This window comes from Leguminivora glycinivorella, chromosome 7 (genome assembly GCF_023078275.1).
Source record: "Leguminivora glycinivorella isolate SPB_JAAS2020 chromosome 7, LegGlyc_1.1, whole genome shotgun sequence".
Taxonomy (NCBI): Eukaryota; Metazoa; Arthropoda; class Insecta; order Lepidoptera; family Tortricidae; genus Leguminivora; species Leguminivora glycinivorella.
Genome location: NC_062977.1, coordinates 22,442,778 through 22,470,488, shown reverse-complemented (window position 1 = coordinate 22,470,488; position 27,711 = coordinate 22,442,778). Strand labels below are relative to the sequence as shown.

Below are 27,711 nucleotides of genomic sequence, written 5' to 3'. Positions count from 1 at the left end.
ATTCATTGTAGTGAATCCTGTAAGAAATTTATATAATAGTATTTTATACAATCGTGATATAATACAAAACTCTTCAGTCGAGTACCATGTGTAGTACGGTACGAGAGTGAAAAGCTTAATTATATCACTATTGTATACAATACTTTTTCTACGAGTCTATCTTCATCGTCAATGGACGGAAATATCACCATTCATGCAAGTTAAAATTAATGTCAATAGAGTCGTTCACCGTTGTATCAACATCGAATTACCTAGCAACCAATTGTTTGTAATAACCGTCTCTGATTGGCCGATAACGCGACAGATAAAAAAAATGTGTTTCAGATGCAGGAAAATTTTCCAGATATCGCAAATTAGTATAGAAATTGTATGAAGTATTTTTGAAATTATTATAGTTAACTAAAGTCAATTCCTCCGTCCGTAAATTATATATCATGCAATGCCTAAAAAGATACCACCATAAAATAGTCCCGTTGTTACCAACATCAAACAAGCGCATTGAACGCGTTCCCATGCCGAAATGCAAAACTAAATTTGCAAGACGGAACATTAATTATAACGCACCGTTAATTTATAATAAACTAAAATTAAAACACAAGAGTATAAAAACATTAACTGGCTACGATTTTAAAAAGACAATCTGGACATGGATATGTATTATGAACTACGATGAGACTGAAAAACTATTGAGTGAAAGTTTATTCGGGTGTTAGGATTAGTACGATTATAGGCACACAACTACTAGATATTAAGCAAAAACGTACTCACAACACACATACATACATACATACACACACAAACACACACACACACACACACACACACACACACACACACACTCACACAATTATGCATGCTGTTGTACCAACCTAGTAATATATGTTAATTTCCGTTTCTTTGTTACAAATGAAGTCTAATTGTTCTTTTCAATACCTATCTAATCGAGCATGTAATTCGGGCATCCACTGGGACTGCAACACAGTGTAAACTAACGCAGTCTCCAGGGCGCCATTGTACCATGTACCATGTACCTTTTGATCAATAAAATGATTTATTAAATGATTATTAAATTATAATGAGCTTATTATTCTTACTATCTTACTATTCTTTTTTGACATACCTACCTTTATGTCCTATTTCATTGTTTCCTATTATATACTTTTACATAATTACCTTGTTAAATTCAATATTGTAATATTATAATCGATTCAATACCTAGCATAATTTAGATTTCAGACTTGCTGTACCCTGTCAGGGTCCATGTGAAACCAATATAAATATGTAACACCTAGATGTAACCATGGATGCAATAAAGAAATTATGAATTATGAATTGAGTCGGAACTGCCATAGAGTATCCAACACTGAAAAGTTAGCACTTATAGTTTAGTCTGTGGTGTCCTAATTGACAGATTACTCATACTCATACTCATACTATACATTCCCTTCGCAGAGACATAGCTGGGTACATATGCAACTGCATAAAGAGGGCTCTACCCTCTTTATACAGTTGCATCGGTGTTTGCAACCTGATTTACATTTACATCTTGTAACTTCTAAGCATATACTGGCCACTTCAGTGTTGCCTGACTGGGATGGAAGGAAGAAGGAGACGAATGGGTACCACACTACCCATTCGTCTCCTTCTTCCTTCCATCCCCAAGAAGACGGACTTGGCAAATTTTGGTGTGGCACCAACGCCTGACTCCAAGTTGAACGCCCTGAGTCCCATTTCTCAAAACTGAAAGTTACAAGTTACAAGCGGAAGTCTCTTTGCAACTTGTCATATTAGACATTGACAACCAGTTGAAAATTGTAACTTGTAGCTTCGAGAAATGGGCCCCTGGTACACTGTGCGCAGTATATGCTGATGCAAGGCAGCCTCTGAAGGAGGTATGTTCTCCAATTGTCGATCTTTTCTGGTACCTAAAGAGGTAGGTACTTCGACCACTCATTCACCGTTACGCAACGACTTGGTCTGAAACAATATGTGCATTATCATTTTAGAGTCTACAACTATCAAATTACAACTTTTTGGTGGATCACGTAACCTTCAGTATTACCCACTTACGTTACGTATCATACAAAATTATTACAAACTTTAGTAAAATCTGATTTGCCTCTGATATTGCTCCATCTTGTAATAGTTTGACACCTTGGGTGGCCTGGCTAAGCTTCAAAGCCAAAAGAAAACGTTTCTAGATTAGACATAGTATGGGATAGGTACGATAAACGCAGCTTGAAACGATCAACAAGGGAGAAACATGGCCACCCAAGACTTCAAACTATTACGAGATGGAGCAATATCATAGATAGGCTAATCAGCAAAGCAAAGCGGCCTGATGGTTGCTCGCTTTTGCCTTGGTTTCTGGGACGACCCTTGGCGCGTGACCTGTGTGGATACCTTGGCTCCGTCCAACGTCTAACGTTCGGCCCAGAAACCAGGGACTGCTGCTGCAAAACGCCCAGTTTAAACGCGCAAATATGCATTTTTAAAAAACAACTACATATTTGCGGCAATTGCATTTGAAACATTTGGACCATGGTCATTAGACACCAAGCAGTTCGTGAAGGAAGTTTCCACCAAACTTGTCTGGGTGTTTGGTGACATACGCATAGGCTTTTACATCATATTTTTTATTTAAAGAAAAAGCAAACAGTTGACATTTTTGTCGACTTGAATTTGCAAATCATAGATGAATATTTTTTTTTATTTATTTACCATTAAATTATAATTGTAGTACCAAAAATAAATTCTTTGTTATTAATTAACTCGAAAACTATATCAAACATGACCTAATAGCTAAACCGGGTCTAATAGAGTTTTTAAAATAGAGGTATTTTAAAATTACGCTCGCGGCGTCCCGACGCCGCGCGTCTTAAAGTAATTTTTTTGTGGAACTTAACGTTTGTGAAGGTGGATAAAAGTTATATTTTTTATAATCTATATTAAATAGGCTTTCATATCATATTTTTTATTTATAGAAAAAGCAAACAGTTTGTCATTTATGATGACTTGAATTTGTAAATCATGGATGAAAATTTCAAATTTATTAATTTTTTTAAATTTTACTTACCATTAAATTATAATTTTAGTACCAAAAATTAATTCTACGTTATTGATTTACTCGAAAACGATATCAAACATGACCTAATAGCTAAAAGGGGTCTAATAGAGTTTCTAAAATAAAGGCATTTTAAAATTACGCTCGCGGCGTCCCGACGCCGCGCGTCTTAAAGTAATTTTTTTGTGGAACTTAACGTTAGTAAAGGTGGATAAAAGTTATATTTTTTATAATCTATATTAAATAGGCTATCATGTCATATTTTTTATTTATAGAAAAAGCAAACAGTTTGTCATTTATGATGACCTGAATTTGTAAATCATGGATGAAAATTTCAAATTTTTTATTTTTTTTTATTTTATTTACCATTAAATTATAATTTTAGTACTAAAAACGAATTCTACGTTATTGATTTACTCGAAAACGATACCAAACATGACCTATTAACTAAACGGGGTAAGTTAGAATTTTTCAAACCAAGCCGGGTGAAGCGGTACTTTGACCCCCCCTCCCGGGCCCCAGGGGGGAGGCTCCCGAAGGCTCCCGATCTTAATCGGCTTATTTTGATATAAGGAACAACTGTGCCAAGTTTCATGCTTTGGTCAAAAAATTTAAGGTTTTTCAATAAACTCCCCAGCTACTAGGCATAAAGGTCATTATGTCAGTGATTGAATTGACATGATTTCTATGACGTCACTACACGGCCGACAGCGTTTTCGGTGGCCAAAATTAAAAAAAAATATTCACATTTTTGAATTAAAAATACGTAGTCATCGTATACATTTAAAACCCAAAATAATTAAATATTGATTTCTTATGTCAAACATTACAGAAGACAATAATTTATTGTGCCAAATTAGATATGAGTCTAGTAGCCTATTATATCGTCACTACTTTAAAAAAAACTTGTATCTTTGTCTGTCAATGAAAAGAAAATTGTAGTAAGTACTATGGAAGGCATATAGACTTACTGCGTTTTAACTTTGAGGAACAGCGTGAGATACGAGATTTTTTAAAAGATTTTTTATATGTAGATGGCCCCTCCTGTCTACTCTTGCAGCATTCCATATTGAACTAACAACAGTGCCAAATAATCATTATCCTCCGTTATCCCGGCTTTGACAACTAATCCCAAGATTTGGCGTAGGCACTAGTTTTACGAAAGCGCCTGCCATCTGACCTTCCAACCCGCAGGGTAACTGTTGAAAGTAGTCCGGTTTCCTCACGATCTTTTCCGTCACCGAAAAGCGCATGGCAAATATCAAATGACATTTTGCACATAAATACTCCACTACTCTTTCTGTTTAGCCTGTTGGTTGACTGGTAGAGAATGTCTTTAGGCATTAAGTCCGCCATTTGTACTTTATTTGTTATATTGTGCAATAAAGTTTAAATAAATAAATAAGTTCAGAAAAAGTCATTGGTACGAGCCGGGGTTCGAACCCACGACCTCCGTATCAAAAGTCGCACGCTCTTACCGCTAGGCCACAATCGGCCACATACAACACCACCAGCGCTTTTTTAACAGTTTAACAGTTCAGGCGGAGCGTGAGTTATAGAAAAATCGTTCTCCCAAGGGAATAATGAAATTTCTTGTACTGTACTTAAGTTTTTTTCATCTATTTACATATTTTTTATAATGCGAGTGTGATGAAAAACATTGTGTGTAACTCGGGGAGTATGAATATTACTAACTCGAGTCTTTAAATCGCTCCGGCAAGCCGGTTAGTAATATTCAACTTCCTCCCCTTGTTGCACAATGTACTATTATTTTGTATAATATTGTAGCATCGGCTACAATAATTATTTTGTATAATATTGATAGCATGTAATCATAAGAAAACCTTATTATTTACTAGTCTCTCTCATAGGTAACCAATAACTACACATATAAACTACGTTATGAGTATTGCGTAAAGACGGTTACCGTCATTGTAACGGTCACCAGTTCAAACGCGGAATCGAACGAGTTCCATTTTCAAATTGAATGTTGCCAGCTACATAACAGTTGTGGAAATTGCAGTGTTGCCATATCATTTTAGTTACAGTATCTTTATAATTATAAAATTATTATCCGACTACGGGAAAACGAGTCTTATCAATTTAAATATGGTTATTAATCTGCTTAACTAAGAGACATTTTTTCTACTATAACGAAACAGGCTGCTGGCATGATGGTGAGCATTCTCTGTAGTCAGTGGATGCCTGGAATGCCCGATGTATTACATGTGAGTTGCGACTCTAATATTCCGCAAATCCGCACCCTCGGTGAGCTTTGGCAACCTTACTCACCCTAAAGAACCTAGACATGTCTTAAGTTATCTATCTTGACATCTTATGACAATGAGAGTTACCTACATTGTGCCATTTTCAACCAAAAGGGTACTTACTGTCTGTTGTCTATAAGTCGCTTTTTCCGTATAGATTCAATGGAAATTAACCTTATCGTTAACAGACAATGTGTACCATAAATACCTTTTAGATTAAAAGTAATATATTTATTTAATTTAATGGCCGCATAGAATCTTTAAAAAAAAAACATAAAAAAATAAAATGAATAATCATACGTAAAAAAATAATTCGTCTAATCTCTGCAAGCGACCGCAGCCACCAGGATGCGCTTGCGCAAGCCGTGTTGTGTCGCTGCTCTAATTGCCTGCCAGTTAGCGTTGGCTAATAAGGGCTAAAAACATCCACACGGCTGGTTCTTCCATTCACACTGAGATTTTAGAATTTAAATCCAAATCTAGGCTACACATATGTGAGTTAACATTCTTCATTTTAAATCCGGCTCGAAGGACCATTTCGTGACGAAGTAGAATTTTGCATGTTAGTCGATTTATATGAAAAAAAATTATATAATATAGAAAATTCAATAACAAGCAACTAAATTTTAAACACAATTTTGTTTTTTTTTTTAAAGAAAAATGCACCAATCCAATCAAGTTTTTTGCAGTCCCTAATAAATTAAATGACAGATTTCTAAACTTGTCTGGCACAGACCGATCTTTAGCGATAAATAACTCCGCCTATTGTTTACCTCTGTCTTTAACGTATATTTCCTTATTCACTTTACATTTTCGCAACAAAGACGATTCTGTATTGCACGCACTTTGACAAGCCTCTAAAATGTTCGGAGTCTGCCAAAAACTATTCGCCAATCAGTTTCAAGCGTGTGTTGAAACCTTGTGTCAGGTAAAAGTCACGATGCACGACCACATCGACATTTTTCACGGCAATTTTCCCCAGAACAGCAAATCAGCACGATATCGTTACTCCACAGGCCAGAGCTTCTACCATGAGATTTCGACGGTTCAGAATATTATCTACGTACGAGAAGACGTTACGGAAAATTACGTTATTATTGTACGGAGAAATTAAACAGCGCCCCCAGGTTTACTTTACTAGAACTAAAAATTACATACACTCCGTGACACTGCCCAATAAATGTGGAAACAGACAAACAATTTCACCATACTCTTTCCTCCCAGGGTCGCTGAAGATAGGAAGGCGTGGCGCGAGCTTGTGAAGGTTCTTTGCACCTCTGGGGTGCCTTAGGACTAGGCCTTTCTTCCCGTGATTTCGTAGAAGTCGAATGTGAGATCATTATAGGTAATTTGTGATGTGGGCGACAGGTCAATATCATAATGTTGGTTTTTGTCTTCTTTAATTGCTATTTGCTAAGATAGCGCTGGAAGTCACCAGCACTGGCACTTCAACCTTTCTATTTTGTTAAAATGTATATTTTGCCTTGCTCGTGTTCAGGAATAAACATTTATTCTATTCTATGCTTAAGCGTCATAAAACTCAGATACATATGGTAGTGTCTCAGGCCACAGTTCAGGAGATACGCGATCAAAGACGTACGGATCTGCGATCTAGATAAATACAATTTATTGACGTTATTAGTCTGTGATTATGTCGCGGAAGCTATTGTGTCGTTTCTTTCGTCAGTTTCAGAGATTTTGAGATATGGTTTGTTTGTCTTTCTTTCTTGTAGTACAGCATTGTCTTTGAGATTTAAATTGTAGGTAACTAATCTTATACTTTTAAACGAGCAATTCTTGTATATTTATTTATTTATTTATTTATTTATATATATATTTATTTACACTGACGATCTCGGAAACCGCTCTAACGATTTCGCAGAAATTTGTTATGTGGGGGTTTTTGGGGGTGAAAAATCGGTCTAACTTATCCTTAGGTCCCGGAAAACGCGAATTTTCGAGTTTTCATGCGTTTTTCTTCGCGCGCCATCTCGTGTGCAGTAGTTGTACTGTTAAGACAGAATTCTTTCGGTCGATGTAAGTACTATTTATCGCAAACACTAGATGGCGACACAGGTCAAGGCTAAAACGAATAGAAAATACACTATTTGAGTTTTTGTGGCGAAATGCGCGCCATCTCGTGTGGAGTAGTTGTGTTGTTAAGGCTGAGAATTCTTTCGCTCGATGTAGGTACTATTCATTTTTGAACTAGATGGCGACACATGTCAAGGATACGAAACAGAACCGAGCGAAGCTCGGTTGCCCAGATATTGTTAACAAAATTACGATGTTAAGTTAACACTACTAAACACTCTTTTGAAAAGTTCGTCTTTGTTACAAGTTAACAATAGTACATTACGATACAAGTGCGTAAAAAAGGAAGTTCGAAACGAGTGGCGATAGATTAAAACACGACCGAAGGGAGTGTTTTAAATCGACACGAGTTCCGAATTTCCTTTTCGCGCGTGTATCGTACGACGTTTTTCAGTACAGATGAGCCTCCGAAGTTTCGACCTACCATATAATGAACCACTTCTCGCACTAGTGCGTAAAAAAACGACCATCTGTACTGAAAAGTATTTAATCTGTGACCACGTTCATTTTGGAATAAAACGGCTGAAATGATGAAGGTCTAAGATTATTCCTTAGGCCAATCTTGCATGAAGAGGAACACCCATTACAGCTTTTAACCTCCGACGAAAAAACGACGGGGTGTTATAAGTGTGACGTGTCGGTCTTTCTGTTTGTGTGTGTGTCTGTCTGTGCCATCGTAGCTCCCGAACGGATGAAATCTAAATAGATTTAGATTTTTTTGTCTGAAAGCTGAGTTAGTCGGGAGTGTTCTTAGCCATGTTTCATGAAAATCGGTCCACTATGTCAGTGTTTTTTTTCAAAATTTCAATTTTGTGGTTAGGTTTTTCTACTGACTACTTTCGTATAGATAAGTCCTGCGTTGGTGCGCCTGAGCAAGTGTAGTGGAATGCGGCCGCGTTGAGCAAGCGATGCGCCGGCGCACCCGCGCTCACCTGCGCGCGGCTTCCGCGTGCGAGCATTGCCAACACTGCCAACAGGCCCGAATTGAGAAACGGCCATGTGAAAATCGCGTTTGATAGTCCTTTTCAATGTGACATATACAGTGTATGTATATATATATATATAATGTGACATATACAGTGTATGTGTATATATATATATATATATATATATATATATATATTATATATTTATTACAGAAAATACATTACACAAATCATGATTTAAATCTTCGCCAAACTGCACAGCACAGCAATTTGTAGGCGAAAAGAGACATTCTTTTTACATTATTTAAATTTTGTTGATTTTCTATATTTTTTTTTGCACTTTTTGTTAGAAATCCTATTTGAATTTAGAAGGGCCTTATGGCAATTTTGTTATGGAAAACCATATACAATATTTGCTTATGTATCAATAAAAAGAAAAAAAATATCTGTATCCTTGAAATCAAATATTAAAAAAAATGAATTTTGATGCAAGGTAGTAAATTCAACAATCACGGTTCGTAGCTGTACCGACAATTACCTTGGTTTCGCAAAAAGAGGAAAAATACAAAATTTCCCAACAACACAGGTAATGCTATACCGGAAAAGTGGGTCCATGGATCTCATAACGTGCTTATCGATCCTTAATTATAAACGAACAGCACTCTTTGACACAGACATTTGGCAGCTGAGCAAAAACCTTACAAAAATGCAAAAGTGCATTATCGCCGGGCCTTAAGTAGCACGCAGATGCAATTTCGAAAAAAGAATTCGATTAAAATGTGCATCTGTTTTCACCTGCCAGTCTTTGGCACTATTTTAGCTTGTAAACGAAGACATTTGGCGAATAGCATTGGAGAATGAAAGTCGTAAATTATTCTAAATATAAATAAGTATACTCTGGCACAGCGACTTTGTCAGTATAAAAAGTAAGTACCAAATTTTATAAATGTGACGGTTTCAATTAAAAGGTCTCATAGTCGGTTGTCAATATGATCGATTTCATATTGAAGTTACATATAATGAAAATAGCTCCTTCTTGACAATCCATACTAATATTATAAATGGGAAAGTGTGTCTGTGTGTGTCTGTTTGTTTGTCCGTCCTTCACGGCAAAACGAAGCGACGAATTGTCGTGATTTTTCAGGTGGAGATAGTTCAAGGGATGGAGAGTGACATAGGCTACTTTTTGTCTCTTTCTAACGCGAGCGAAGCCGCGGGCAAAAGCTAGTTTACAATAAATACCCTGTCATATGTTTTTTTCCTACTAACAAGAATGTGCTTCTATACATAATTCTGTCCGAAAATATCAAAATGTAACAATTAACAAACTAGAACCGTAATTAGAGAGAGATCGCATCAGACACGAGCGAGATAATTGCGCCATCCGAATTGAGATAAACCAAATAATTAGCGCGCGCGCGGCGATTTAATGCGCTTCGGGCACCTTCGGGCGCGTTCGGGGGTAGCGTTCCAAAACGAGTCACGGACGAAGATAATAAGTAATTACAATAATTTATTGTATTGTACGTTTCAGACGACTTTTTTAAGGCAAACATATTAATGATATTAGTTACTGTATTAGTATTATCATAGTTTATTAAAGCGAGCTTTCGACCTTCGAAGTAGGTACCTCTACCTAAGTCTATCTAGACTAGAGGAATGATGTAAAATAGCTTCTATAAATTGCTGTATACAATCAATCACATGTGGCTACCTACCTGCCTAAAGGTGCAGCCACAACAACGTGCGGCGGCGTCAGCGTTAAAGAAAAGTGACTATGAGACAATTTCGAACTGTAGATAGATCCCACAAATGAAAGAGCGGCGCTAAAGTAGTCTATCAGAGATGTCGAAACTGTCACATTAATAAACGTTTGATTGGATGTTTATATTAGGTATGCCACGCTTCTGCTCCAATATTTTGAAGGCGACCAATCAGGAAGCTTCTAGCTTTCAAGTCTCAGCCTATCATATGATTGTCGTGAGATAGATCACACGTCTTTTTCTAATCATAAGGACAGGTAGTCTATCTCGCGGCGACATACTCTCACGCCAATCATGTGCTAACATCCAGGGCTTTAAATTTTCGTCACCGCTCACGCTACCGCTTGAGCTCATGGCTACACGCAGCCGCGAATTACGGGTCAGTGGCGATGAGTACTTGTACGTCCTCTTAAGCCAATAATGGGGCTTCGCTGTGACTCATGGGTGACGTTTCCTTAATAGGTACTACTGTATTGTTGTCTTAGGACCGTTAGGTAAGAGAGTTATAATGCGTTCTTACTGTAAGGTAATCAAAAGAAAACAGCGACCGAAGACATGTACAGAAGAAAATAAAACCAAGCTGTGACAAGAATTGCATCGGTGGGCACTTGGGCAGCAGGACAAACTCAAACTAACTTAAAAATATCATGAAAGTGATCAATTGTAATATGACGTTACATTAAATTATAAAAATGTAGGTACGATTGGCTCAGAGTTCACGACATATTTATAAAGCACATAAGCAGTACTGGAGAAAAAAATAACGTTAGGAAACCCAAATTAAATCTCCTGTTGCTGATATCATCATTGGTTTGGTTGTGACCAAGCATGGTGCTGATTTGCATTCGCGCCAACCTGACGAAGCCTGTGTTGCGGATGACTTTTTAAATGGGATTAGTGTTATTGTTTCTAATTTAAGGTGAAATTTAAGTGTAATGTCATATGAAATCTTCTGTAACTTGCTACATATAAGGAAATACAGATCATACAAATCTGATATTCATCGAATTTTGTAAAAATACGAAGTAAAATTTAAAACTCAGCAGGGATCCTGCAAATTTCCTCATTTTATACAACTGTACTGACAATATATACATTTACGATTATGCTATTACTTATGATTATAAAGATATTGTCAATATTTACTGACATTCTTAACAGCAGGAAACTGGTAGTTAACGTTATTTTACCAATAATTTACCCGCGCAAAACATGCCTCTCAACCAGACAGGCAAATTGGCTGTCCCAATCTTTGGTCAATCTGCATATTTCAAAGCGTTATTGCATTTAACTGCTTATTTAAACAAATGCGTTTCCGTTCGAATTTTAAATGTAAACGGATCCGTTTTCGAAATCGAACGTGTTCGAATTTCAAATTATCTCGGATTTCTTTATTTATTTTAGGTTTAAAGATCTTATTTCCCATAAAAATACATGCAAATTGCAATGTAATACAGAATTTCTTATTTTTTCATGCAATACTTATCTTTTAAGCGGTGAGCGCATTTTTTTTTCTGATAATACGGTTTACTGGTCCAAGTATTTCACCGATGGCGCCAGCAATACCAGCATATATTAGAACACGTAAATAGTACAAAATTATTATGAGTTTTATGGTACTTTAAGGGCCAGTTGCATCAACTACATTTGACAGACACATCATCGTCACGCAGCAGGCGTCTAGGGAACTGCGTATGTATTTGTCGTTTTGCGGGCAAGTGAAGGATCTGTTACGTAACTTACTTATTAATAATCTGTGTTTATTGCTACGATAATTATACTGTCGTGAGCATATTGCTATGTACCTCATAAATAATAACAATACGGTAATTATGGACGCAACCAACTGGTATAGGTGTTTTCCTGAACGCACCCACTGACTTTCCTAAGGATTTCCTTGCAACTTGATCATAAACACAATCACGGAGCTATTCATCATAAGCTGGCGAAGGCACCCACACTGGTTCGATTCCCGTTGTGTGTAGAACGAGTCGAATGTTCATTTAAACCAGGATTCTGTTTGGAAAGTTTTTTTGGTAATGTTCTTCTAAAAATATGGAAACGCTAGCTTTTGCCCGCGGCTTTGCTCGCGTCAGAAAGAGACAAAAAGTAGCCTATGTGACTCTCCATCCCTTCAACTATCTCCACTTAAAAAATCACGAGAATTCGTCGCTCCGTTTTGCCGTGAAGGACGGACAAACAAACAGACACACACACTTTCCCATTTATAATATTAGTATAGATATATCGCTTAAATGAATAAAAAGATTTTCATATGAGAAATTGATTAGATATAGATCTTCCCTTATTTTATTTATAAAAGATAAGCATGCTGAGTAACTGTACCTACAATACCATACCTATTATGCATACATTTACTAATATTATAAATTATTAAGTCTCACGGCAAAACGAAGCGACGAATTGACGTGATTTTTTTTAAGTGGAGATAGTTGAAGGGATGGAGAGTGAGATAGGCTACTTTTTGTCTCTTTCTAACCCCCCACATCCCTAAAAAGGGCGTGGAAGTTCGTATGGAGCATTCCGCAATTTATTATTTTTCCCAGAGTCAGAAAACCATTGTCTATTACATGTATTAATATCTCGTTAAAAGAAAAATGCATGCAAAAATTTAACGCAAGCAAAGCCACGGGTAAAAGCTAGTACATAATATGTATATATAATCGATGATGGGGAAGCACAGTTTCAGTACAGGTTTTAAGAACTCGAATCGCCTCTTATGACAAAATGACTAATACTAATAACTGCAAAACCCTGTCCTGGGTTCCGCATATCGGTAACTCACGCAAACTCCTAACTAAAACATAGTATTTTATAATTGAGCCTTATTGTATGAGCAATAAAGTTGATGATAAAGCTGTGAGTAAGATACGAGGGTGGGGAAGGTAGTGTTTCTCATTAGCTCTCACATTAATTTATAACCTGGGTTTACATATGCTTGTGCAGCCTTCGACGACTTCTGAAGGACTAGGGATGGGACTCTATCCTGTGTTATGTTATTATCTATTCTATTTTTGATGATACAATAATAACTAGGTATGTAGTACCTAGTAGGTACGTTAGTGACACCAGTGGCCTATTACGGCTCTTTCACAAGAGTGACAATGACACTCGGACTGACAATCTCATATAAAAAAATATACCTCTGAAATGAGTAACTATACCACGCCCTAATAGGGTCCATGAGCAGGTATACCTACTTTGTAACATCTTATAACACCATGGATGCAATAAATAAATATGAATATGACCCACAATTTATGGATAAAACTAGATACCGCTGTTTCACAGCCTGGGGGCCGATTTTTGAGTCTCACGGCGTTCGAATTCAGAAAATTGTCACTGAAAATAATAGGCAATAGAGTGAGACTCAAAAATCGGCCCATGGAAGGCAAAAATCACATTTTCACCAATATTTTAGCGTCTTTTTAAATTATTTTAAGAACAAACGACATATGTCTTCATATATCACTTCACTAGACATTTTGAAAAAAAAAAGAAATGTAGGCCTCATCAGTGTAGTTATGATAGTATTTGGGCAATTTCAGAATTTAGGTCCCCCAATCAGCAAAAGTTGTTAACAAAAATTAACTCGCTGTCAGTTTTGTGACGACAATTCAGCATAAAATCGTGATAAAATCTATCTAAAAAATTTACTGCTTTCACATTCTGAATGCAGATTATCACTCAAAGTTTATGTAATTAACACAAAAACAATATTTTTATTGAATTTTCATGCTTAATTATCGTCACAAAACTGACAGTGAGTTAATTTTGTTAACAACTTTCGCTAATTGCGGGGTCCCAAATTCTGAAAATGCCCATTTAATAGATGGCGCTAAGATACGATGTTTAGTATGAAGATTATTAGATAAATCATCCTTGTTTTAACCCACCTTTACAATTAAATCGCAGGACATCACTAGACGACTAGATTGTAAGGTCTGTAGGTGTTTAGAGCCCTAAGCAATAACTCAGTGTTCGTTCCTGATTGCAGCCACATTTCACCACTTAATGTTCCCCGTCGCATTTAATTTGTATTTCCGAGAGAAATATCTAATTAATTTGTAAATTACGGTTAATTTCATAGCTAAAGAAAATTAAATTGAAATAATGCAAAGTTCTGAAGGTAAAATATAGATAGTTTTGTTGTTTCATTTCGGTTTTGGACTTTTGGTAAATTTCATTTCTATCGGTAGTAGAAAATCAAAATTTTTGGAAGTATTTTTAACACTAGAAATATTATTTTTTAACTAAAAAAAAAGTTTTGGTAGATTTTAAAAACATAGCTCAAAAGGAAACAAAACTGATTCGAAGCATAAGCAGTTTAGCGAATAACTTAAAAACAGACGGACAGAGTCGCAACATAAGGGTTCATTTTGTAGGTACCTTTTTGTTACGGAACCCTAAACATGACACTACATAGTTTTGAAAAATAAATGCTTGAACAAATTTTTTTTTAATATTATTTTAATTCGCTTTTAAACCAAAATGGCGGAATAGAAAATAACGACATAACCCAGTATCTATATTATTCTCGTCGATATTTACAACGGGTGAGATTCTATTGAATTGTACTATTGTACTGTCCACAACAGACTAGACCGCATATTCATATAACCCTTTACGACCGAGAAAATTATTTTCTAAAATCTCATAAAAAATGCATGTGAACAGTTTTCAATGGTCGTCAAATACTCGTAAAAAATAATATAAAAAATTGTATTGCCTTTAATCAATAAAAAAATCGCATGCAGGAAAGTGACGTTCAGGACCTATATGTAAATGCACAAAAGTGCAAATTCGGAAGGACACGTAAAAAAATTACTAAATATCTTATTTTACATAATAAAACTTTTTTTATAATCATCTATTATTCGTTTTTACATAATACAACGTTTAAAAAACTATAAAAAAACAATTGACGAAAAAAATCTCATTCCAACTATCACTTACTTCGTATGTAAATCTTTCAAACATTTATTTTTGCGTGTAATGCAAAGGTACACGTTGTTGCAACGTTGATGCAACGTGTATTAGTTCGACTGGATCAGGATTCGAATGGGGAATGCAGGTTTTGGGGGATTTCATATCGTCAAATTTAGGAAAATGATTAATAACTATCAAATATGATAGATGCAAAGGGCTGGCGAGCTCTGACACTTTCTGGGCCTCACAGGTGTTTTACCATGTGAAACGTCATTCGAACATGCTTCTCTATTCACTACGCCGTTTTCTTGGTGCTTTAATGAGCATTGCAAAGATTTCCAAGCGGAAATCTAGTATATTTAAGTACTTTGCGTCTAGGGAAGCCCATGGCGTCGCAAACAATTTTGTACGTATGCCCTCCATGCATTCACCAAAGCTAAATCATTATCATTGCGTCTCAGAAACAATTGACGGATCGTGTATTTTTAAATCAGTTAAAGTATTTGAAGACGAAGGTTCAAAAAACAGCTGGTCAACCTCCAAACTTTCGTTGTCACGCCATTCAAAAAGGTAATAAGTTGATTCTTCAAGGCCCTCGTCAAATTCCTTAGTATCTGATATTTCACCATTGCACAAAATTTCAAGGATTTGTTCATCACTTAATGGACGCCCTATAGAATATAAATATTGAATTACAAACCGAAATTTGTAATAAACCGCGAAAATATTTGATTATTTGTTCGAAATTCATTTTACGCCCAAAGGCCGAATGCACATAAACGTGCAGATATTTATGGCAAACGGATTACGGGCTACGACCGAACCTACAAATTCGTGCACTTCTTTTTTACGATCTTATTAATAACACGAAATCACTTAATTTTAGTCTTAATTCATAATTAATAAAACCACTAGCTCTTTAACAGTAAAAATCATGCATTAAATAAAAGGTTTGTCACCAAAAATATACGAAATTATGAACTTACGTGGGTCACTACTCTCACCAAAATACCCCGCCATCTTCAAACATGTCCTGCGACCGACTGACCCGGCCAACCTAAGGTATTTACTATTATTACGTGTTGCTAGTGTCTGCAGATTCGATCGGTATAGGTTTGAGCCCGAAAATACAATTTACTTTCTGTCAAGATTTTTTTTAAATAATTTGCAGGATTATATCAAACCGGTCGGAAAGGGATAACTGAGAATAGAATAGAATAGAAAAAACTTTATTCAGGACGCTTAAACAATATAAATTACAAAAAGATGTCACAAAAATTGAAATAAAACGTCACTGAAAAGGTTTCCACTCAGCTTCATACCATAAAGTCCTAACTCTACTTTAACCTACTAAGATTTTAACCTTTATATCCTTAACCAGCTTTTGCCCGCGGCTTTATATATTTAACACCATTGTATACCACATTTAATGGCAAATAAATCATTTCATTTCGCTCGCGTTGAATTCGAAAAATTCAAAAATTGAGGAATACTCCATACAAACTTCCATCCCCCATTTTAGGGCAGTGGGGTTAGAAAGAGACAAAAATAGCCTATGTCACTCTCCATCCCTTCATATCTCCACTTAGGAAAGGTGAGTGACATAGGATAATTTTTGTCTCTTTCTAATCCCCAACTTCCCTAAAATGGGGGTGGAAGTTTGTAGGTATAGAGCATTCCGCAATCTTCGAATTTAACGTGAGCGAAGCCGCGGGCAATAGCTAGTATCAATATAAAAACCACTAGCAAACCACCAGAAAATTCCGGAAGATGGTACCATTATCGCGTCTCGTCCGATTATGGTCATGCAATGTGTTACATTATGGGATCGTCGGACGACGCGAATTGTGCCCAGCGCCATCTAGTTTTTCTGGTGTACACGAACTCTTCCTGATCAGTCAGGCTAGCACGCTCCTTGTATACATCGTGTCGTTTAATAGGATGAAGTAAGGCTTTAGAGTCATAACACGCGTTTTCATAACACTAATAATAGACGGTGTGAAAAAACATTTATTGTTTTTCTTCGTCTCACTTTAATGATTGTAATAGATAATTTTAAATACTATACTTAAGTGAAAAAATACAGCACTACGCTTACAGCACACCTACGCTTTTAGAAGACAAGACACATATGAAACTTTAAAAGTCATGAAAATCGCATGGAAACATACTGTGCCTGGCGGTGCTGCTAGTCTTCAGGAGGGCTGTGGGCCCTATTCCGGCCTATAGGCCGTATTCTTGTTTGCCACCGTGTGGTATAAAAAAAATTAAAAATAAATAAAGGCTGTTTGTTTTCGTAAGTAACCTCGTGCACCATGCTAGGCCAGCAGGTCAAGTTTTTCTCGCGCGACACCTATATACGGCCTGTATTAAAATTCATGCGCGATGCTTGCGATGTCAACTATTATGAATATTTATAGTGCCAGGAAAATGTGTTGATACCCATCGTAGGTTCTTTACAAGACGTGTCTTTCAAATGGAGTAAAGAATCGGATGCAATAAACCATCCGTTACCGAATAAGCTACAGACTCATATCGAATGTGGCACAATAAATGATTGTCTTCTGTAATAAGTATCAGACATAAGAACAATATTTATAGACAATTTTAATATCATCATCCTCCTTGCGTTATCCCGGCATTTGCCACGGCTTGTGGGAGCCTGGGGTCCGCTTTGACAACTAACCCCAAGATTTGGCGTAGGCACTAGTTTTTACGAAAGCGACTGCCATCTGACCTTCCAACCCGAAGGGTAACTAGACCTTATTGGAATTAGTCCGGTTTCCTCACGATATTTTCCTTCACCGAAAAGCGACTGGCAAATATCAAATCACATTTCGCACATAAGTTCCGAAAAACTCATTGGTGCGAGCCGGGGTTCGAACCCGCGACCTCCGGAACGAAAGTCGCACGCACTTACCGCTCAATTTACATTTGTGCGCAGACAATTTTAATATATCAATATTTAAAAAAAATTATAACGAAGTACTGTAAGAATTATTCAATTCACAAGAAGAAACCATTCTTCATAAGAATCGATTGGTAAAAACAACTAAGGTCAGTATAAGTTTTTGCGGAAATCGTTATCATTTCGTTTTCCTTGGAAGTGCCCCGTTTCATTAAAAACTGGTATCAGCTCGATATGGAAGCTGGGCGGAGTCAATGATATCCGCTAAGTACAAAGAACTTACGGATAGACAAAAAGTTACAAATACATGTGTATTTTTGATATTACCGCAACCACTTTAACTCAACCAGACCAACTTTAACCAGACCAGGCAGGCAATTATGGTCGCGTGATATATGATAAAAACATCTGGCCGTCCCTATCGCACTTATTAATAGTGCGATAGGGACGGCCTGATATTTTATCGTCTATCGCCGACCATGCTACCCGTGCAGGGTACGTAGCCGAAAGGCACAAACGCTCACGAAACGAAACGTAGATATCTATATCTCTCTTGCGTATTGGCGCGACAGAGCCAGACTACCTTCCACGGCGTTTCGTTTTCGTTTCGCGTCGCATAAATGCCATTCGGCACCAGGAAGGCAAGCATGGGCATGGTCATAAATGATATAACGTCAGGGGACCATTTCTCGAAGCTACAAGTTACGAAATGGGCCCCAGGTCGTCCTTTTCACACTATTTGTAAGCAATAAGGACGCACAGAAACGATATAGTTTATCAAACTAGTGTGTACACCCTTTAGTGCTAAGAGCCCATACAACAAGTACTATCCGGCGCCGACCTGGCTCATATCTTCTATTTTGTGTGAATATGTTGCGCGTTAAATATATTTATATCAAAACATTAACAAAATACTGAACTAATCAGTATTTTGTTAATGTTTTGATATAAATGTATTGCTTTTTTGAATAAAACATAACATTTCATATTATATTTTCAGTCAAGTCACGCTATGGAGGAACGAATCTTAAAATGCGTGTATTCTAAATCTTATAGAGGCTCAATTAATTTCTAAATGTCGCCTCAAAGCAAAATCCTCCTCGGCTCCTTACAGATGCAAAACAGTAAACCATTGATGCAGTTTAAATCGGAACGGCACCTTAAACCTCATCAAACCACTACACATGAATAGTTCACACGCTCGCGTCGTCCATTTATTAGGGTGAATGCGCCTGTTAGCGGACACCCGCGCTAACGAGTCAATTATCGCGCGTAAGGCGACGGTTGAATTTGTACGTACTAATGGTGCGAGTGAGATGTCTATGGGTATTGGAAACGCGGAGTGGGTGTAAAAGGAAATAATTAGGATTTCTGGCTGTACAGCGAGGTAACGCGGCCAGTGTCATGGGAACATTTGGGCCAGCTACGGTCCGGGGTGGCACCATAGGGTAGTTTATAGTGTTTAAGTTTGACAAAGCCTGTTGCGGATTACTTCATTTGTATGTATGTAGGTGACAAAGCCTGTAGCTGATTTGATGTCCACTTGACGAAGCCTGCGCTGCTGATCATGAACTATTTTTGTTGGTATGGTTTTAGGATTTGGTTATGACTTTGACTTTTTTTATTGTATTTTTTTTTAACCCTGAATAAATGATATTTAATTTATTAGGAATTTCGTGTCTATCAGTGGCGTGGCGTGAAAACTTGCGTAGGTAAAGCCGGAGGGGTTTTCAGGATCTGTTTTGTACAGACTTCTACAAATACTGGAGAATTTTAGACAGACAGACACATCAAACTTATAACACCCCGTCGTTTTTGCGTCGGGGGTTAAAAATACGAATGTTCACTTTAAAGTCACACTGAGAGAAATTTGCATTGTGAATTTAACAAGTTCGACTTGTTGCGGTTTATCCGTTTGAATCAGCCAAACGTATGTTTAAAACAATATGTGTCAGGTTGTTTTTATAAAATCGACTTGTTGATTCAAATATATTGCCGATTCAAATGACAAGTAGCTTGTTGTTTGAACCAAAGAGCACGTAGGCGCTATTTTAACCAAAAAACTTGTTGAACGAACATGAAAACTGGTTGTATTTTCTCTCAGTGCAGTTTTTCAGCCGATTGATAGTTTACGCGTGATTGACGCGTGATTATCGCTAGATATCACTTAACTATGCCTATACAAATAACCCGCATTTACTGATGTATGGAGTTACAACTCGTCCCTTACTTATTCCTCTAGGGTAACTGTTAGGAAAGCTTTTCCTTACAATACAGATAAATAAACATTACTTACGTGTTCGTCAAGCGAGTATGTTAACTCGCCATCATCGTACAAAACGAACCACCTCCGCTGCCATCTCTGCAACAAAGAAAAACGTTTATTAGAAAAAATACAATAAAAAATCCTTTGAAAAGGTTTTTCATAAAAATTAATTGAATAGAACTTCAAATTTTCTTTCCGCGCCTTTTATGTCCATATGTACAGTCAACCAATAGGCTACTTGCCAATAGGCTACTTGTCAAATCAGCTTCTTTTTAAGAACTGTCAAAACGAATCTGAACGACTTGCTAATATGGAATTTATATGAAATCGAATTGAGTGATGTCACGGTCAACTCAGTTACTTTATATATTTCTACCTGACTTAATAAATAGAAATTGGATTTAAAAATAACTTCTGTCCATGTTTTTCGTATAATTATCTGATTCTTTATTTCGTGCATGGTATACAATATTTTATTTTAACTACAGTCAAGTTCCCTATTGGAACCCTAGGCCACTGTAGAACTATGTCATAGTGACGTTATAAATCAGATTGTAAGAAATCTCTTACCGCTTGTCATTTGGACATGGTTGTAGAGTGGCCTAGGGTTCCAATTGGTTGACTGTACATATGCCTATATCCTATATCTACATGTTTATATCCTTCCTCTTACAAGCCATATGATTCATATGATTGAAGCTTCAATGTTTAATAGTTCAATCGCAAATTTTTTTATTGTCCACGTACTATTTCGTATTTTGTAAACTGTACATAACAACATGTACAGGGGGTTTAGTTAAGCTTTTTACCTACTGCCCTTACAGTACATGAAAGTAAGCTAACAAATAAATAAAAAGTGAAATTTTCACATAAGACAATTATTTCACATTAATTTATATCTAAACTTCAATGGCACCGTTTGTCCACGTGCACAAAAAATCTAAACAAAAATATTAGTACACCTATAAGGATATTGAGGCTGGCCAAATACATAAACAATAAATAAATGTCGTTACACCCAACAGTGGGTGGACACCCAATTGATCTCCACAAATAATTGCTATGACTACAAAATCGCTTCTACCCCCTTATTATTACTGCATAAATAATTACACAAGAGAAAAGGAGCTAAAATACTGAAAGTAATATATCAGACAAGGACAAAGATATAAACCGCAAACCATAATTAATTAGTAAATCAATGCTTTACGCAGTTACAAGGTAAACGCGCCTATACATGACACTCGGGCGAACGATGCCTATCGCCATCGTGTCGACTCGACGCTTGGCACCTACAATGGCGCGCGTATCCTTAAAAACGTGATAAGTCACTTCACCACTAGATGGCGCTTAAGCGCTTTCAAATTTTATCCCGATGTTGTTTTTATCGTTCTAAAAGGGCGTATGTACAGGGTATTTAGATAATAGTTATGCTGTTTTGGTAAAGTGGTGACTGGGTTACAATTAATGGGGCCCCAATTAACCTATTAGGACCTAACTGATATTGTAAGTTGGATAGCGGTATAAATCGTAGCGGCGTGTTGGATTGTGGTCGAATAATGGCTTATCCTTACATTCATGCTAATGGATATGAATGCATGTATTAGGCTAATATAGACATTTTAAATTAACAACACAATTTGGTTTTGTGCATTGACCATAGGCTAGTTTCCTACTAGTCAAATCAGTTTCTTTTGAAGAACTGTCAAAACGATTTGCTAATAAGGATTTACTATGAAATACTGAGGAGTGACGTCACGGTCAATTCATTTACTTTATATCTTTCTCTTTGACTTATTAAATATAAATTATGTTTAAACATCACCACTGTCCATATTTTTCTCTAATTATGTGGTGCTTTATTTCGTGCACTGCATAAAATATTGTATTTTAAGTATAGGAAACTAGCTTATTTGACAAATATTTATTTTACCTATATGTTTTTTAGGAGTAGAAATTTTTATCGTCTTAAAACACTTTTTTCTTATTTGCGCATCAGGTTGCCTAAATGCTGACAGTAGCTTTATCTAATTAGTTAATTAAATTACTTTTTATTTATTTAATTACATACATTTGTTGGGGCGGAAAGGTTCTCGAGTGGCGACCGCGTACCGGAAGGCGAACCGCGGGTAGGCCCCTAACAAGGTGGACTGATGACCTGGTGAAGGTCGCAGGAGTCCGGTGGATGCGGGTGGCGCAGGACAGGTCATTGTGGCAATCTTTGGGGGAGGCCTATGTCCAGCAGTGGACGTCTTTCGGCTGATATGATGATGATGATGATGATACATTTGTTAAAAGAAGACCATTAATAAAATTAGTGCCAACCTAGTAATGAAAGTTTTGAAACCTTAAAACTACGAAGTATGACACCGTTTTGGCATTAAATAATCTATAACTGCCTAACGTACTATATTTCTATGGAAATAAAAGTACCCAAGCATTCCCTGTACCTACACAAGTGCCCAAGCCTCGAGAAACCAGTGTTATAGCCGCCATGTCTCTCAGAGAACTCAATAAAGTAAATACGAAAGACCTTAATTACCTACCTACTTTTCGACACTAGGATAATATCAATCAAATGCCAACCAGAACCTAGAACCTATGTTAATTACATCTTCTCATGTTACAAACCCTAAATGCCAGCTGCCGACATCTATGTAATTATACCGTAAATTGCCATTGCTATTTGAATCTTAATGACTTGACTTAAGGTGGTATGAATATCTATTGTTGTATCCTGGCCTATTATAAGGTAGATAAATTAATACGTCTGTATGTTAATAGCTTTTGAATTTTCATTTTGAATGCATAAGGTTAGGAAGTAGGTAATGGTTATAGGTGTCAGGTGAGTGAAGTATTTGTTTAGCTTACAGTTAAAGTATTGTTTGAAATTAAATAAAAAAATACTTTCAGTTGCTTCAATAACGAATTCTCTTAAAATATTTGAAACATTAAGTGACAAAATAGAATTAAAAAATGTTTTGGTCTTATACAATAGGTAAGTTAATATTTTGGTTTATTGTGTTAGATAGTCGTAATAACTGCTTACCACAGAAATCACAGAAACATGACAAACAACTAGGTATCAACTATCAATTCATTATCTGTATCTGTATGTTAAGTTATGCAGAAAAGGTCGAAAATGTAAGTAAATTAACAATTTTAGGCTAAAAAAGTTAGATAAATAAGAGTTAGTCTCATGATTAAAAGATGTTTCTAATGGGTTGACAACGCGCATGTGACACTCCTTGAATTACAGGCGTCCATAGGTTGCGGTGGCCGCTATCCATCAGGCGGACTGTATGATTGTTTGCCACCGACGTAGTATAAAAAAAAATAGAAGTCCAAGCAAACCCAGTACCCACAGCCAGTCTCTATAGTTTACGGCTAGCAAATGCCAAATAATATCAAGCAGGCATCGACATAATTAGGCGGCACTCCCGCCGCCGATACGGCATGTACGTGACAATTGGCACGATTGACTGGTTAGTCGGCTATTGGGAAATTTACCCTAAATTGAGTACAAGCTTATTAGGTAAAAAATATTATTTTATTTAAATTTTTTCAACAAAATTTTGGTTTATTTTTGGGAATTTTAATGTAATCTTTAATGTAATCCTAAATGTAATCATTCTCGTGTCCATCCCAATGGAGAAAACTTTTACCACAAAGTCTGTAGGGTGCATTGGGGTAATTTCGAAGCACAGAAATGCTCGGGTAATTTCAAAGGGGAATCTTGATATGATGGAAATAATGGTGATTTTTATGTGACTTTCGAAATTAGACGACTTTAGAAACTACCCCAATGTACCCTACTTGTACTTATACTTATCAGATTCATTTATCAACTACTAGCTTTTGCCCGCGGCTTCGCTCGCGTTAAATTCGAAACTTGCGCTCCCCCCCCCCCCATTGTAGGGAGGGCGGGGGGCGGTTAAAAAGAGATAAAAGTAGCCTATGTCATTCTCCATTCCTTTTACTATTTCCACTTAAAAAATCACGTCAATACTTCGTTCCGTTTTGCCGTGAAAGACGGACAAACAAACAGGCACACACACTTTCCCATTCATAATATTAGTATGGATTCATTATTCGATTCAACATATTAAGTACATAAAAATATTTACGGAATATAAATATTCGCAAACGGATTTTTTTCTTATAATTAGGATCGAAAGTACTGTAAAGTAAAGCTAATGAGTACAAACCTGTGTCGTCTTTGATGCGTTCCTTTTGATTCTGTATTACCACACCTCGGACACTGGCGATCAAATATATGAAAGAGGCGCGTTCCTAACACAGTCTAAGCTCGTGTAGCTGAACGCGTACCATGCTTGTATGAGTGAGATATGACAGGTCGACTGTTCGCGTTTTTGACAGGCGGTAACTGTGAGGTAACCGAGGTGGGCGGCACTTTCAGCGGGGAGCGGGAGTGCCATACTGTACGATAGTCTTTATTATAATGTCTGTATTACTGTGATACAAAATGACCCACTAACATTACAAGTAGCATAGATCTCCACAATATATGTATAAATACAGGTGCTTGCAACAGTGGGCGATATGCAGAATAGATCATATCCAATCTGGCATCTCGCATACATTTGCGTACATCAGGTAAAACAATGACTGTCATTATGCGTTGATCATTATGATCCGACGCTTTGTTTACTAGGCTACTCATTAATATGGATGTGTGGATTGTTTTGGTGAAAACAGAGAGAGAGAGAGAAAAATTAAATGAGGTAAGTAAGCAGAACAGTACGGCTAACGTCAAAATCGCTTGCTCTTAGCAATGTACAAGATGCAAAATTTCCTTAAATTACTGAAAATTTGAGAGAAAATGTTCTTGCAAAGTGTCATTTAAAGCATAATTCAGCAATTCCCGAATAGTTTGCACATTTGGATTACGTCTCCGATTTTGATAAAAATTGGTAGGCTGATAGAGTCCATGATGCTGAGCAAGATCCACTAGGTTTCCCAAAATGTCCTATGTAGTTTGTATGAAACCTTCCTTTTTTGTTACCAGATTTCTATACATTTTCGGTAACAAAAAAGGAAAGTTTCATACAATCAACCTAGGACATTTTGGGAAACCTAGTGGATCTTGCTCAGCATCATGGACTCTATCAGCCTACCAATTTTTATCCAAATCGGAGACGTGATCCAAATGTACAAACTTAACGGGAATTGCTGAATTAATAATTTAATAATTTTCTTATGCTGAGTTGGGTCCATTTCGTGATGCGCACTTACTTAATGTTCTGTTCTCTGTTTTTTGTCCTATTCTTGTGTGTACATGTACGTACGTGTTTGTGAGCGTCATGAATAAATGTCTTTTATCTTTATCTTTTTTTTATCTTTAAAAACTGCGTTGTGAGACGACAACCAAATGTCAATTTAACGCCAAGGCGTTCTTAGCCTAGGCATCTTTATTATCATTATCAGCTTGGCTTCCTTCACTTACCTCCGACCGTTTCCTCATATCACGAAACCTGGTAAGGCACTGGTCCCACCACGAGCTCGCCCAGTGGTGAGCTATCAATATCGCCGTGTCTCTCTATTTGCACGGGAGTGCTTATCTTTTATTTTTTATAGCCAATAGCTCATAGTTTACTAGCTCACGGTGGGACCAGTGCCTAAATTCTACAATTGACAAACTTTTTATACCTCCAACACATAACATTCTCTGTGAAAAACTAAACGCAAATAATTGCCAAGATCTACCGAAACAAAGCGGTTTCTAAACCGCTCTCAAACCGCGTGTGAAACACTCTTATTATCATCTATTAAAAAATAACCAACTATTGAGTCGTTTCATACAATTTTGCAATGCCAACTTATATCTACAACTACTGAAAACAAAAAGTGATACTCCCTCTATTATATTACTTGTTTCTTGACGGAAAATGTAACTTTGTGTTTTGTGCTAAGGGTCACATACTGTGGTACGGTGAACCAATTTGAATCCTAGGCTCCTAGAACCCTGTCTCATTGACACCGTGCTTTATTTGCCATAGAAGTCAGTTTGACGTTTACTGTGAAAAGGTTGTACAGTGGCCTATGGTTCATACAATTAGAGAAAAATAATTGTATGTTGTGTTGATTCGCGTTGAAGGTCGAGATGTCAATCCGTCTTGAGATTAAGTTGTTTTCTCACGATAGGCAGAAGTACTTTTAAGTTTGTTGATTACGAAATATGGCTTAAGAATTTGCGAGATAACAATAAGAGTGTGTGTTTATTGTTATTAAATTATTAGCTGTAATCTTTTAGATTGATAGTATAGAGGCGTCTCTTAAAATTACTTGAAAGGGAAAGAAAAATACATAAGAAATGTTTATACTGCCGTAATATAATAGTGAATGAAAATGAAATAGGCACATAACACTTTTAGAACGTATGTACCGGCGATCTCGGAAACAGCTCTTACGATTTCTCTGAAATTTGTTATGTGGGGGTTTTCGGCGGGGTGGGGGGGTGGGGGGGATCTAGCTTAGTTCTAAGTCCCGGGAAACGCGAATTTCCGAGATTTCGAACTCTTCGCTCGGTCTTCCTATAATTAGGTTACTATAATATTATTAGCAATCGTTTTATTACACTTTGGTCAGTTTTTAGTTCATTTCATAAATTAAGTTATTCTAAGGTTGGCTGGAAGAGATCCCTTAAAGGAATAAGCTCGCTTATGTACATAAGCATTATAATTATTCACTGCACTTGTAATTTGCTCTGTGCAATAAAGTGTTTACCACTACTAAATTACATTCGAAAGATTCGATACAATATCAAATCATACCAATATCCAAATCCAATCCAATTGTCAAACACTTTACAATTAAGCCATGTCGTGTGAACGCGAGTATCAAGAAATCAAGATGGCGGGTAATTGTACGCTGCGCGGGCGCAAGTGTCGTTCGAAAGTGCAACTGGAGGCCGAGCCATGGAGCTAGGAAGATAGGGGCAGACTGGTAGAGGGTGCAATACAAAAAAAAAACACATTTTGAAATAAAAGACCCTCGACATATTGGACCGATTTGCACCAAACATAGGTAATTAACTCCCAAGTAATTCAGTTTTGTTCCAAAAAAAAAAACAAATCTAAATCGGTTCATCTGTTCCCAAGCTACGATGCCACAGATAGACACGTCAAACTTATCACACTCCGTCGTTTTTGCGTTGGAGGTTGAAAAACAAATAATACGATGTGATCATAATAATATTAATATACGATAGAATCGATTATAAACATAAGAAAACATTAAATTTACCTACTTAGGAAAAAAAGTTTTGAATCTTTTTTCGCGAAAATGCCCAAGATGAATATTTGTATTACGATGATCATAATTTTGTACTTACGACTTAAATAAGTGCCAAACCTTTATAAATATAATGCCTATCAAGCCTTTCTCTATTTATATGTAGATAACGATTTTTTGGAATCGCAATCGTGTGACTGCAATGTGTCCCTTGAGTAT

At 36.7% G+C, this 27,711-nt stretch overlaps 1 protein-coding gene across 1 annotated transcript in view; it reads right to left on the bottom strand.

Annotated features, from left to right (window-relative positions):
- The window catches only part of LOC125227885 (protein outspread), a 489,387-nt gene that overhangs the window by 135,515 nt on the left and 326,161 nt on the right, over nucleotides 1-27,711 (bottom strand). The window contains 1 exon segment of the mRNA XM_048132278.1: nucleotides 20,269-20,334. Coding sequence (XP_047988235.1) covers nucleotides 20,269-20,334 — 66 coding nt within the window.